This window comes from Astyanax mexicanus, chromosome 22 (assembly GCF_023375975.1).
Source record: "Astyanax mexicanus isolate ESR-SI-001 chromosome 22, AstMex3_surface, whole genome shotgun sequence".
Lineage (NCBI taxonomy): Eukaryota > Metazoa > Chordata > Actinopteri > Characiformes > Acestrorhamphidae > Astyanax > Astyanax mexicanus.
Genome location: NC_064429.1, coordinates 25,809,158 through 25,824,310, shown reverse-complemented (window position 1 = coordinate 25,824,310; position 15,153 = coordinate 25,809,158). Strand labels below are relative to the sequence as shown.

Here is a 15,153-nt window from a genome sequence, read left to right as displayed (position 1 = left end):
AATTACTACTTAATTTCTAAATAATAGATTGCATAATTAAATAAAAAAAATAAAATTAATTAATTAATTAAAAAATAAAATAAAATTAAATAAAGAAATTAAGTCAGTGCTGAACAAATTGCTATGCCGTCAATCATTAATTATGGAATAATTAGTATTTGCTAAATAATCAGTAGTAAGCAATTATTTGTTCTTGAATAATTTCTGAATAATTAATGTTTGTTCATTAATTAGTTGGTACTGAAAAATTGCAAATACTGAATAGTTTGCACAGTGTATTTTTAAAGTTTATGAAAAGCTCACATTGCAATTTCTGTAATTTTACAGGCAATTAATTTAGTTTAGTCTGTCTTAATCCCTTTGAGCCTTTGGTTTATTATTCTGTTACACATCCTACCACAAAAACTATTGAGAAATATATTTGGTTTAGCTTATGTTGTGGAGTCACATGGGGTTAAATTTTAGGGTTTTTAAAACTTGGTATAGTTTTAAAAGTGAGCATCCATGGTTTTAACTGGCTAAATACCGGTAATTAAAAAAAACGCATTCAATCATTTAGAATTGCTTTTGAGTTTGTGGTTCTTGACTGATGGAATTTACTAAAATTTTCTCAATGTTTAATTTGTCACTGACTCCTGTACACTGTACTCCTACAGGGTGAAGCAGAGCCGTACTTCCTCAGCATCTTTACCACCACTCTGAACAGCATACTGCGTAATAATCCTTCCTGGGGCTCTCCTGAGAGCGTCAAGTACTTCCTGCAGATCCTGCAGTGCCCACAGTGTAAAAATGGAGCCTGGCCACTCCTACAGACATCAGTGAGGTACACTGTCTCACACAGTTCATTTAGTCCAATTATTGAGCCACATGTAAAGAACTAGTGTGTCTAATACAACATGTCAGGCTTTCTAGCATGGAGTTGTAGAGGTTCCTAATGGTGTCCAGCATCATTACATGCATCTCAAATATTCACATAATTCCTTGCAGAAATTTTTTTTTTGTTGCCGATTTGTTATTGAATATTTTTTTTGTCTTTGTGCTCTTTGGCTCAAGGTTTTGCCTGGCAGGTACAGCCACCTGTCATTCACTGCCTGGCCCCACCTCACCAGAGCTGCTGCACTTCCTTGGTAACCTGCAGGCCTTCTTTCTCAGGGTCTTTCAGCTGGAGCTTCATGCTGCTGGATCACGGTGAGAGCCGATCTTAAACTCTTGAAGGTTATTAAATTTGTAGTACTTTTTTGATGCTTAGGGCCACTAAATAAGTTAAAATATAAAACTTTAAGATTATATACTGTAGATAAGTAATTCCATCATTAGTATGGGATTGATGGATCTAGGCTTGGTAAGGAAGGATGGGTAGGTGGAAGTGAATCTTCTGATGTGTGCAGCAGAGGAGGCTCGCGGTCGTCTGTGCTCTACAGCATGTTCTGGAACGTGTGGGAGAAGTCGACACTGAGCTCCAGGGCTCTGCAGCAGCTGGCTGAACTGCTGGTGGAGGCCGCGCTCTGGGGTCTCCACTCCACTCAGGTGGGGGCTCTCTCTGACAGACTGCCATGCTCTCACCAAATGCTGTTGTTTAGAGCGTATCACACTGTCATTAATAAAAACAACACACTTTTCTTCTGTATTTTTTTTTTCACCTTTTCAAAATGCCAGCTGCCCTAAATTATTGTGTGCCATCTGGACAAAAGTAAATGTCTTGAATTACTTTAAATTAACTGTTAGAAGTCTAAAAATTACCATTCTAATAATATGATCTTTGGTTAAACAATTGTGTATTGCTTTTATTATTAAAGGTAGTGGTTCTTTTTTGCACTTAGAAATCTTAAAATATAATATATATCGTATATGTCATCACTGTCGCACAAAAAAAAATGTTTCTGTTGTTTTTGACAGCTATTTTTTTTTCATGTTTCATGATTAATTAATTATTTATGCTGTGAACTTTTAAGCATTAAGAATAGTCTGATTATTGCAAATGGAATATATAATAAAGATATAAAATATGAACATATTAAAAACCACTGTTCTGAAAAAGTTGACACATTGGCTTATCCATGACAATAGGCTCGTCTTGCTAATATATTTACAGTACCAATCAAAAGAACACACCTTCTCATTCAGTGTTTTTCTTTATTTCTTAATTTAATCTATTTTCTACATTGTAGATTAGTAATAAAGACATGAAAACAATCAAGGCACACTTGGAATTATGTAGGACACAAAAAAGTGCTAGTCTTCCACAATCCTCTGACCTAAACCAACTGAGATGGTGATTTGAGGTGATTTAATTGGGATGAGCTGGAGCTTCACAGCGTAAAGGAAATACAGCAACTATTGTTCAGCACCTCCAGGAACTCCTTTAAGACGCTTAGAAAATTATTCTAGGTGACTCTTCCTCATGAAGACACTGAGATTAAAATACCAAGAGTGTGCAGATCTGTCCTCAAAAATAAATGTACTACTTAGAAGAATCTAAATTATAAAACACATTCTGGTTAATTATTCTTGTTTACAGAATAATTCTGCATGTGTTCCTGTATAGCTTTAATGTCTTCAGTATTAAATTTACAATGTAAAAAAAAAATCATAAAAAGAAGGAAAACAAATTGAATGGTAAGGTGTGTCGTTTAACCTCACATCTACAGTATGTAGTGCCGATGCAGACAGTATCAGTATGTTGTCCAATTACTGTATGATCACCCTGCACTCTCTGCTCTGTCTTGCTTTATCCTTAGGAGAGGAAGATGAAGCTACTGGCCACTTTGCAGGAGCTCCTGGCTGTAGTGGTCAAGTACTGGGCTCAGGAGCATAGTCAGCTCAACAGCCGTCTGGTGGATAAAGGCTTCCAAGATTTGGCGGAGTACATAGCCATCCTGTGCCAAGGTAATGCTCATTAGCCCAGTTCCCACAGTACAAGGCCAGGAAGGCCATGTCAAATCATTAAGGGCATTTCTGTAGAGCCTCTGTATTCTCTCATACTTCTTATCTGTTACATGTTTTAATTGTGTTAAATATGTTAATCCTCAATTTGTGCCACCTGTCTTAGTTCATGTAGTGTGTATGTATAGTTTCTCTATCTCTTTCTTTTGTAGATCTCCATCCAGACATTCTGAGGGAGCTGGTTCCTGCTCTTCCCTGTCTTCGCCTTAGGATGCGGACAGCTGATGCCATCTACAGAAACATCTGCTCCAGGAACGGCCTGCTCATCCGCCCAGAGCCTCTGACACTGCTGAAAATAGTATGACACTGTGGCTGTAGGCCATTATATTGTTGTAGATACCATTAGATTATTGAAAACTGCAGAAATACAGCTCTGGGAAAAGAAATAAGGGACCGCTTAAAAATGATGAGTTTCTTTGATTTAACCAAATTAAAAATCAAGAGGAAAATGGATGATCACAAGCCTTCAAACCAAGCTGAACTGCTTGAATTTTTGCACCAGGAGTGGCATAAAGTTATCCAAAATCAGTGTGTAAGACTGGTGGAGGAGAACATACTAAGATGCATGAAAACTGTGATTAAAAACAAGGGTTGTTCCAAAAAAATATTGATTTCTGAACTCTTAAAACTGTATGATTATGAACCTTTTTTTTTTTGCATTATTTGAGGTTTATAAGCTTTGCATCTTTTTTTGTATTTCCGTTTATAGAATAAAACAGAAATGTTTATTTTCCTCAAACATATACCTATAAATAACAAATTCAGAGAAACTGATTCAGAAACTAAAGAGGTCTCCCCCCCCCCCCCCCCCCCCATTTTTTTATCATATATACAGCAGTGCTGTTTCTAATCCACTTTTCTGTGCATTTTTGATCTATTGTAAAGTAGTACTTATACTATATTTCGATCATAATTTATGTAGAAGGAGTGATTTTTAAAATTTATTTTCTTTGTTTTGCAGGTTTCGTCCTATCTGAAAGCTCTGGGCCAGTTGTGTGGGTGCAAACCTGTGCATACATCCACTCACAGAACTGAAAGAAGCATCTCCACCAGCCCAGATAGTCAGGTGTCAAATATAGGGTGAGTAACACACACACACACACACACACACACCCACACACACTGGACCAGCCCTGGACCACCTGGCTATAGATGGGAAACTACCTCAGGGGACAACAACAGAGCACAAGGCTGTCCGACATGCTTATGTCACTGTAGATCAATGAGTGAGGTAGGGGTGGCTGGGGTGTGATAGCAGGAGGAAGAGGGAGAGATATGGGAGAAGCCCCGCAGTTATATTTATCTACTCAGGCAGCCGCTTTCTGCTGTGCCCCCCTGCTACTATTGACACTGTTTATTGGCCGCACGCTGGGCAGTTCTGTGGTACACACATACACACTCGCTGTCAAGGCATAGGGGGGAAAGCAAACCAGCGTTTAAGGTATTTTTACATTCAGTAGCTGTACGTGCATTTGACTGTAATGATGATTTTACAATACAAACAGTAACATGGAAGAATCAGATGTAGGAAAAATTATGTCTGAATAGGGCTGGTCAATATGTCCGTATTTTCTATCACAATATATTTCTTCATTTCAGTCTGCAATAAATAAGTCAGTGTGTTTGGTTTATGTAATCACGCACTGACATTGTCAAGCTACAGAAGCTACAGCCTATGGTGTTCTGTCCTTTATGCTCAGCTTGAATACTGTAAACTAGTGGCAGCTCCCGTTTATGGATGTCCGATGCTGTAAATAATTTATCTCTGTAAGAACTAAACAAATTTTAGATTATATGTATTGAAGATCCTTGGCTACTCAAGTATGTCTTCATTTGAGATGCAAATGTTAACAGAATTTGGATGTTGGACCATATTTTGATCAAAGATTTACTCTATGATTGCTCTACTTGGAGTTTTTTTTTGCCTGTGTTAACTGCTAACTGTTATTCTGAGCTTGATTACTCTCTGACAGCTTATAACAGATTAATGAAATTTTGCTTAGATGGGGTTTTACTGTCTGATATACTTTCATGTGTATCGTGTCTAGTCTAGTTTTCTCTGCTGCTTAGGTGTGAAGCTCAGAACACCGGCATGTAGCTGTTGTGATATTTGAAATATTAAAAATGTGTTAAAAAAAAAAAAGTAATATCGCCATTTATTGAAACATTTTCTATCACTTTATATCTGACCAATGTTTATTCTATTAATACAATTAATACTGGTACTAGTATAAATTGTACTAGTATGTCACATCTGTGCATTGGTATAAAAGCAGCTTTTCTCTCTTTCTTCATGTCTTTCTTCAAACAATCTTACCCTTAATTACATCCAGTGATAGACGCCCCCTTCATTGTCCCCTCAGCTGTCCTTTTCTGTCTTCTCTGAACCATAATTACGCTATATTACTAATGATACAACCACCCATCACTGCTGCTATTACAACAGCCCACATACGATCCCGGCCCACTGAGGCTGAGCTGTGGAGTGTTCTAGGTGTCTGTAATGGAGCCATTGTCCCTCATCATAGAGTATTAGTGGGAGTTAAGATGGCTAATGGAGAGAGATGGGGTCCTCTCTTACTGGCCTGGACTGGACTAGGCTTTGCTTGGGGCTCCAGTCCTGGGAGGATGAGCTGTGCTGTAATTGAGCTTGTGTTTCACTCCTTCAGGTTTAATCAGCCAGTGCTTATTGCCTTTTTTTTAGTCTTGCACTCTGCAGTACATTGGGGGTATGTTCATTTCCACTCAGATCTTCTAACTGAAAATACAGTGAATGGGCAGTTAAACAGAAAATTCAAACAGGAATTGATTTGAGTGATTATGATGAAAAATCAAGTATTTGGATTTTTAGATCTTCTGCACTATGTAGTAGGGGTGTAAAAAAAGCTCTATTATATTATATAGTGTCAGATTTAGTTTTGCCATACTGTATCGATTTTTAAAAGCACAGTATTGTTTTTTAAATGTTAGTTTATACAAGATTTCTGTTCTATCTAGTGGTCAAGGTTTAAACGAGATACAAAATTAACCAGTGTTAGATTCCACTGTATGATTGGATAAAAAGGTTTTTTTTATTAATATTATTTTGCTGTGACAGATCTCAATAGATCGCCTTACTGACAACTCATATATCAATATAATAAATTGTATTTTCTGTATCATCATACATATTGTTTCACAAAGTTCTACAATACACAGCCCTACACTTTAGTGTTTTCTTCTCTCAACCTACCTGATCTAGTTTTGATCAGCCTTTTCACTTTCTAGTTTTGAGTTTAACTGGGTGCGTTAAAACAGGAAAAGCACTAAAAGGTGCACTGGCAGTTAGCCATGAGTGTTAGGGTTAAGAAACGCTTGGACACAATTGGGTGTTAGAACTGAAAAGGTTATGCTGAAGAGTTCATTAATCCATCCCCTGTGTGCAATGTAGCAGTTCCTAAACAGCCACAGAGCATGTTGCTACCACCACCATGCTTAACAGTTCTAGGCACAGAAATCCTACCAGGCGAAGTCCGCAAGAATCAATAGCTAATTTCATGGTGAGTATATGTAAACTTCTGCCTACCGCTCTAAATATAGTCGTGCACCATGGCCACCGTGTTCAAACATTTTTAACATTCACTGCCATGGTCTTGTATAACCCAGAAACACGATTTTAAATCACTATTTTCCATGCAAAACACAGCACACATCCAGTAAATTAGTGCACGGTTTATGAAACCCTACAATATTCCTGTAGTTCATGCGACGCTGCTGACGCTGGATCACAGGCCGAGGCAATAGATGTGGAAGTAGCTGACATTCCAAATCTCTGACACTCGCTCTCGCATTGAGAAACAAAGCTATGCGCATTCACATTCACGCGCAGATGTTTACTCCTCCCTCTAATAGGAAGTTAAGTGTCTGTGTGTATGTTTGTACTGCAGTGCAGGGAGTGCGCGACTTACTTTTGAACAAGCCAATTATGAGCGAAGGAGAGCTGTTTGTTGTGGGATTCTGGCCCTCTTCCTCTCTGGCAGGCCCGTGTCTCGCAGTGCTGGGAGAGGACCTGACAGCACTGTGTTATTAGCATGCACAGGCTAGCAGGAGCCTTCACTTTCCTGCCCGCTTAATTGGCACTGGCTGTTTGCGGTCAGCGTTGCTGTGTTTTTTAGTATTGCAGCATATGGGGGTTAAAAACAACAAATCCGGATACTCTCAGTTTAGCAGAACTGGCAAACTATTAGTTTTACAATCAGAGATGTTTCCATGTGGGAACATGCACCTGAAATCTCATAACTGCCTGATCTGCTTTCCCTCACATGCGTTGTGTGCATTGTGTGTTCCCTGAAGCTGTGCAATATATTGTTTGTTGATTATTATTGTGACATAGCTATTGCCACACTAATATCATAGAAGACTGTAGTACACAAATATACCAGTGTTTTTGCTGTGTGCTGTTAACATCCTGGCTAGTCATAGTTCCTGAGGAGTTCCTTTAAGCATTTTAATGAATAGTATTTTGCAGTTGAAAGATTGTCATAGCATTTACTGTGTAATTTATAGTAGATACTGAATCATTTATAGCAGTTATTCAAAGCAGATTCAGAAATAATTACTGTAAATACTGAAGCATTTATAAGAGTTACTAAATCTTTTGTAGTAGTTAATGGATATTAAATAAGAAATACTCAATTATTTTTAATAGTTATTCATTTCATTATAATTTGTGGTAGATTCATTAATCATTTATAGTAGATAATTTATAACATTTAACTGAATCAATTCAAGCTACACACTCAATTAGAGTAAGAAATGAACCATTTCTATTAGTTATTGAATCCTTTTTAATGGATATAAAATCCTTTATATCAGTTATTGAACCTTTACAGAACATACTAAATCACTAATCGCAAATAATGAATCATTTAAGAGTCCTAAATAGTTTCTAAATTAGATATAGCAGATATGCAGTATTTTGTAATGGATGCTAAATCATATATATAATGTCTGTTTCCATTATAATAGGTACAAAATTATTTATGGCTCATGGAGAATCATTTCAAACACATACAGAAGTTACTGAATCGTTTTAGCTTGAGCGGAATTACTTATAGTACAAAGTAAATTATTTATACAGTAGCAGTTACTAAATCATTTAGAGAGAGTTGGAATCCTTTATAATAGATACAAAACAATTGTAATTATTAATGAATTATTTATAGTAGATGATATAGAAACATTTAATAGATGTAGAATTATTAAGACCAGATACTGCATCACTTTGGAATCATTTTAGATTGTTCATAGTATATATTATGTAATTAACAGCAGTAACTGTATCACTTGTAGTGATAGTCATGTAACTATGTTTAGCAGTTACTGAATTATGTACTGTATACTTATAGCTAATAATAATCTATAGTAGCTATTGAATATTAACAGTTAACATATCAGTCAGTAACTTTAATATAAAACTTTGTTTGTCTAATATTACTGTTTATCTGTAAAACTGTTTAGAATAGTCATGATTGCTATTGGTTGGAAAATGTTCGAATCAGTTGGGCCCTAAACTCCAGTGTACTCTTCTTTATAGGATCCTCATTTTGTCCTCCTCCTCCTCCTCTTCTTCTTTCTCAGAACGAGTATCCTCTCCCATCACCCTTTCCACCCACAGCAGTGAGTCAGACAGGAACACACTGCCGCTCTTCCTAACCCATCTCCACCAATCCACCCCGCGGTGGAGGAGCACTCAGCAGACCATTTATCCACAGCCCCTCACAGAGACCGGGCCGTGGACTCCGCTGCAGAAGAGCGCCACCGGGCCCTTTAGATGGCTGTCTCTTTGGATAAGAGCGGCCGTGCGAGTGGTCCCGGTGCGCTGTGCCGGTTGTTAGCCTGTAAAAGGGGGTCTGCACTTTGATGCCTGTGTCTCCACTTTGGCCTGACAAGATGCTGCTCTCTGGCTGTTTGAGTGATACCGATCTAATGACATATCCAGACCCATTTGTAGTGCTGCAGTGTGTGTGTGGTGTTGGGGCAGTGTACACTCCTGATGCAGGTTCTGTGACTCTTCACAGGGTTTTACTGCGCTGAGGGAGCTGGTCTGTGCTGAGCTCCAGCAGCTTTACTTTACTCACCAAATTACAGCACAATCACTCTCTTTTTCTCATAGCTCTCTCTTTCTCCATTTGTTTCTTCATCCATCCATCCATCTCTCTTATTTTTTTCTCTTAATTCTTACTTTCCGTTTGCACTTATGCTTTCTTATTTAGTTCTTGTCACTCTCTAGATTTCTCACTCTCTTCTCTCTTACTTTTCTCTCTTGCTCTCTTTCCCTTACTCTGCTCTTACATTCCCTTGTCTTTTCTCTCAGTCTTCTTTCATTCTTCTCTCTTATTCCTTGCTCTTCTCTCTCTTCCTTCTCTTTTTTTTTCTTACTCTGCTCTTACATGATCTTCTCTCTCTTCCTTTTTCCTTCTTCTTGTTTGCTGTATTCCTGTTACTTTGCACTCACATGCCCTTATTCTTTCTTTCTTGTCTGTAATTTTACTTTCTTTTTCATTCTTCTCTCTACTTTCTCTATTTGTTTTTCTTTCTCTTAATTTCCTCTCATATACACTGGCTCTCTTTTCATTCTTTTCTCTACCTCAATTTTTTGCTCTTTCTCTCTACATTTCCTCTTGTTCTTTTCTGTTGCCTCCCCTATCCTCCATCTCTTTTTACTTTACTCTTTCACTGTCTTTCTATTCTCTCTCATTCTTCTCTGCTCTTTCTTCTGTTTTTCATTGTCTCTCTCATTGCTCTCTTAGTCTCATTCTTTTCTCATTCTAGTCTCATTTTCACTCTTTTTTTTATTTCTTTCATTTGTTTTTACTTGTCTCTACTCTTTACTGTATTTTCTCACCCTTACTCATTTTCTTCTCTTTTGCTCTTTTGCTCACTCACTTTCACTTTATCTCTCTTTCTTCTCTCCTCTCTCTTTGCTTAATTTTTCTCTCTCCCTTCTCTCACTGTTTCTCATGCTCTCTCTCTCACTCCCTCTTTTTCTATCTACTAAAGTGTGTGTGTGTGTGTGTGTGTGTGTGTATTGTGTTCAGAGAGAGAGAGCGAGTGGGCGGCTCAGGCTCGGGGAAGGAGAACATCCCCAGAGGTTTCCACAGAGTCAATGCTGCAGGTAAGAACACAATACACACACAGACATACATATATATGGATATATCCTCCTTACCAGTAACCACTATCTCTGCCTGTGCTCCTTCAGACCAGGCATAGTCAGACTCGCTTATTATTTCTGCTCAGACTGAGGATGAGCTCTGGGTCTGTTCAACACTGGGCGTTGTTCTTTTTGTGGGTGCTTTCTCAACCTGATTCACATCTGTTTGCTTGATAAGGAGCTTATCGAGTGAAACGCTCCAAGACCATTCTTATTTACTTTACTTTCTTTTGATTTAACAGAGGAAAAACACAACTGGTGTATCAGAATCCCAGTCTGCTTCGCCTGGGTCAAAAGGACCCCGCAAACACTTTTACACACACACTTACGAACACTCCCAAATGCAAGAACTCGCAGCGCTGGCATTTACATGCTGCACACTGTGTGTTTGCCTTGGGTGCTTTGGTAAAGAAGTGGAAAAAGAGAGAGAAAGAGAGAGTGGGAGGGGAAAAAAAAAAGCACAAAAAAGAGCACCACATACAAACACAACGCTTGTCAGATCCCCAGTTTAGGAATATTAAACACTGCAATTAGGATTCTGCTGTGAGGAGGAGAGAGGGCGAGCGAGAGAAACAGTAAAGAGCTGGGAGAGAGAGCGCTAGCTTGTGGAGCTGGAAGTTTTGGTAATTAGGAGGCTGGCACTCTGAGTGAACCCGCCGAGGTGTCAGCGCTCATCTTCTATCCACCTGATCAGAAAAGACCCCAACGCCAGAGCAGGGAGCGGAGGAGGGCATGGAGTGGAGAGCGAGAGAGAAAGAGAGAGGGTGAGAGAGAGTGAGTAAGAGAGATAGAGACGGAGAGAGAGGTAGAGCGAAAGTGAGCCTTGCTTCCAAGAGACTGCAGGCTGCTGCTGCTCCTTGCCTTGTGTTGTTTTTGCACTACGTGTTCCCTATACTGATGTGCCGGGACATCAATTTTTGATGATGCATCCACAGCCTCTCAGCCATATACTGTATTTCTGAAGGTAGACAGACAGTGCAGTGTGTGTAGGTCTGCAGCGCCTTGTTAACTTCATCCTGAGCCGTGTGACCACTGAATGCACTCTGCTGTTACTTGGCTTCGGCTCAGAGCGAGTGAGGATAATATACATACGGCAGTATGCGAGAGTTTGTGTGCTACTGGTCGAAAGTGAAAAGTACTCATTCTTTACAAAGAACATTCTTCACAGCTCCAGAAAAAAATAAGAGACCACTTAAAATTAATGAGTTTCTTTGATTTTACCAAATTGAAAACCTTTTGAATATAATCAAGAGGAAGATGGATGATCACAAGCTATCAAACCAAGCTGAACTGCTTGAATTTTTGCACCAGGAGTAAAGGCATAAAGTTATCCAAAGCAGTGTGTAAGACTGGTGGAGGAAAACATGCCAAGATGCATGAAAACAGTGATTAAAAACCAGGGTTATTCCACCAAATATTGATTTCTGAACTCTTAGAACTTTATGAATATAAACTTGTTTTTTTTTTTTTTTTTTTTTTTTTTTTTTTTTTTTTTTTGCATTATTTAAGGTCTGAAAGCTGGATCTTTTTTGTTATTTCAGCCAAATAAATGCACTTCATTTTATTTAAACATGTACCTTCAAATAGCAAAATTAGAGAAACAGATTCAGAAACTGAAGTGATCTCCTTTTTCATACATGTTTTTTATATATTCATTAATATGTTTTTTTATTTTACTTACTGTTTATTTAATGAGTATTGTATCAAACTGTACAATAAGCAGCATACAAAGTATTATTTTGGCCTAGTATTTTACATTTAGCAAATAAAAACAGCGATTTTAAGATGTGTTCCTAAAGAATAAGTGTGGTTGTTTGCACTTTTAAAGTTATGTTACGTTATGTTTGCATTAAACTTTGCAGGATTTCATTAAGTCTGTTTCCCTTATACTGTAGTAATTTTGTAAAGGATCTTGTATATGTTTAAAATATTCTGAAGTGTTTTAAATAAAAATCGAGCAAACAGCTCGATTCACTAATCTGCTTCACTAAAGTTACACAGTGCAGTAGCCAGCATGCAGAGCAGAGAGTAGCAAAGATTGAGGTGCTATTCTTCTTAATACATGTCCGTCATCAATAAAGCTATGATTTTAAGTTAATAATATTACTTAATGTTTCTTTAAGTAATGCCATAGTAGAACCATGTTTAGTTCCATACAAAACTCTATACACTGGTTATAATAGAATTTTCATGTGCGTGTGAATAAAAGACATTTTAAAGGTCTAAAGATTCTTTACTTGATGTAAAGGTTCTTCACATTCACACACATCTTCTCTCATTCTTCACATGGAGCTTTTATGGCATCGCTCAAAGAACCTTTTTTTTTAAATAAATAATTCTAATCACAAAATTGTGATGATTCTTCTGCTATGTAATTATCATATATATAAGAGTGACTGTTTAGTTTTAGTTGGCCTTTTTCAGATTCAGTGGTCATTTAAAAAAAAAAAAAAAACTTTTTTTTTTTTTTTACTCAGTCATGCATTCTTTCACATTATTGTACTCAGTCTTGCATTCCTCCAGTTCTGCGTAGATTTATTTCCCCTTCCATTTGTTGTAATTTTACAAGTTGGTCATGACTGACAAGTGATCAGGTGGAAAATATATCCTCTGCTAGAGCAGTACCACTCTTCAGTCCACTCCTCTTTAAATCATTAGCTAGCTGCAAGCTGAGCTGTCAGGCCCAGCATCTCACATCAGGCGAGCCAACACACTCCAGACGCAGTAGAAAAAGACCCACATACATTTGACAACTCTACTTAAGAGCGCAGTGCTGGCTAGTTGGGGAATTTATAGAAAAGGACAGGACAGATTTATCCTTTCCGTGCTTGTAAATGCTGAGTATGCAATTATCCTTATAATGGAGGCGTTGTGTCCAAATTGGAGCCATTAAAATGATTTAACTGGCTGGAGATTGGGTCTGGCATTTGTGAGGATGTGTACACAGTGCGAGTTAAGGAATGTTTAATCACTGGGTTTTAGAGCCTATTAGCAGGAGAAAAAGGACCACGGCAAGCCGAGACCAGCCGCCATGCCAGGCAAGTCATTAAGTCATAGTTTTATTGCCTTCTGTTTGTTTCATTTCTTTACAATCGACTGCTAATTAGCTGGGTTCGTTTAAAGCCTTTTTTAGAAATGATTTTCACACTTTGGGTTGTGTTCGGCGGTTGCTTGCACTTTTGTACTGGAATTAGCATTTGCTGTGAACAGATATGAGGAGATTAGCCGCAGTTTTTTAGTGTTTCGAAATAGAAATAGTATGTGTGCTTCTCTTGGACTGAACGAGGCAGTCTAAAAATTGGATTTTGTTGTGCTTTGGAAGATACCAGTCTTCCATTCTGCTGAAGAGCATTGGCGATTGCGATTGACTGTTAATTAGCATGGTTTACTCTTTTGAGCCTTTTTGAGAAATTATTTTTTCACTGTTGACTGGTTCTACTCTTGTTATCGAATTACAGAATTACATCTTCAATAAACAGATGTTAAGTATGTTATGTTATTTGCACTTTTTGCCTGGACCATCTTGCTCTGTTGATCCATCCAATACATCTGCTCAACCATTGGCAAAGTTGTTACACACTTAAAATTGTTTTTTGGTCTGGATTTGGAAATCTGGGAAACCCTTTTATTTGACATAGAGCATTTTACAACAACTTATTAAACCTTCAAAAGTTCTTTTACAATTTCATCTTTAAATAATCTAATACTTTACTTGGTTTACTTGGATTTTTCCAACCATACATTACTGTTTATATATAATATTGTGGTCTAATTTACAAATAGTAAAACAGAAGCCAATGTTGTTTTTTGAGACCTTAATTTTTAGGACTTCAGGATAAATCTGTGATACAATTATTTTAATTGGTGTGGAGGTTCTGTACATTTATAAAATGAATATTCTTGCACACACACATACACAAATAATATACTCTTCGTTATCATATTATTGTAATCCCATAACAAACCTTTATTGTTTAATTTCTTTGTATTTTATTTGATTATTTTTACAGATCTCAGATTACTGCAAAGCTTGGTCTGTTTAGATTCAACTTTTCAGCTCATTACCAAGTTTAGTTTGTGTACTATAGCACCACATTGGACTCCAAACTTCTGGACTTTGGGTTTATCTTCAAATAACCTTTTTGACACCGTTATTTCTGAAAAACGACTCATGCTTCTGTGTCAAGCCTATGCTGATTCCGGCCACAACAGCTGTGATTGGTCCACTAGGAAGCATCCCATGCTCAACTCTGCTGACATTTTTAAATTTAGCTAAACAATCAAGGGGCCATGGATTGCACATAGGCTGAGATGAGAACAATTACTGTAGATGATGAACCAAATCATCAGATCAACTCTCTGCATATTAATTTTCTTGTACAAGGTTCTTGACATACAAACCAATCACCAGACTAGTTTTTTTTTTTGGGGGGTGGGGGGGGGCTGTAATGGAGAGCAATACAGATAAACCAATGCAGAAGCATAAATTAGCCTTGACTCTAGGAAACATTGAATTGTGTAGAACTTTTTAAATATTTATGGAGTTTTGAGTTTTTTAATCCTTTGTTGTTAATCTCTTTGTTCATTAACAATTAACATGGTTTACTAAATGGATCCAAATGTGGTAGTTCTATGGCATCATTCTAGAGCACATGTTTAGTTACTTTAAGACCTTTGTGTAAAAACACTAAGATTACTTATTTTGTTTTCCATGCTCTGTTTCAGGAAAGCATAGCGAAAGGCTTGGTTGGGCCCAGCATGGGGTTCCTTAGTTAGTTTCTTGGTGGGCAGCACTGCTCTCTTTAACAACTGGCATTCCGAGCCCAAGGTGGTTGGCCGCAGACAGAATCTGTAGCCTGTCAGCTACATTTTTTTCATGTCCAAGATAGCAGGCTGCACCTTATGCCCTTTCTGGACTTTTCTCCCTTTTCTTTACATAACTCTAGGTCTGGATCTTGACCTTTTAACACACCTGTTTTATGGGTCATCAAGGACCTTTATTGACACATTTTATT

At 37.7% G+C, this 15,153-nt stretch overlaps 1 protein-coding gene across 4 annotated transcripts in view; it reads left to right on the top strand.

Annotated features, from left to right (window-relative positions):
* Positions 1-15,153, top strand: part of slf1 (SMC5-SMC6 complex localization factor 1) — a 47,336-nt gene that overhangs the window by 7,355 nt on the left and 24,828 nt on the right. For 3 of the 4 annotated variants that reach the window (XM_022667576.2, XM_007243900.4, XM_007243901.4), the window contains exons 10-16: positions 657-823; positions 1,054-1,188; positions 1,389-1,527; positions 2,739-2,886; positions 3,096-3,241; positions 3,905-4,023; positions 10,023-10,099. In XM_022667576.2, coding sequence (XP_022523297.2) covers positions 657-823; positions 1,054-1,188; positions 1,389-1,527; positions 2,739-2,886; positions 3,096-3,241; positions 3,905-4,023; positions 10,023-10,099 — 931 coding nt within the window. The remainder of the gene's footprint in view (positions 1-656; positions 824-1,053; positions 1,189-1,388; positions 1,528-2,738; positions 2,887-3,095; positions 3,242-3,904; positions 4,024-10,022; positions 10,100-15,153) is intronic. The other variant, XM_015604449.3, reaches the window with a different exon arrangement.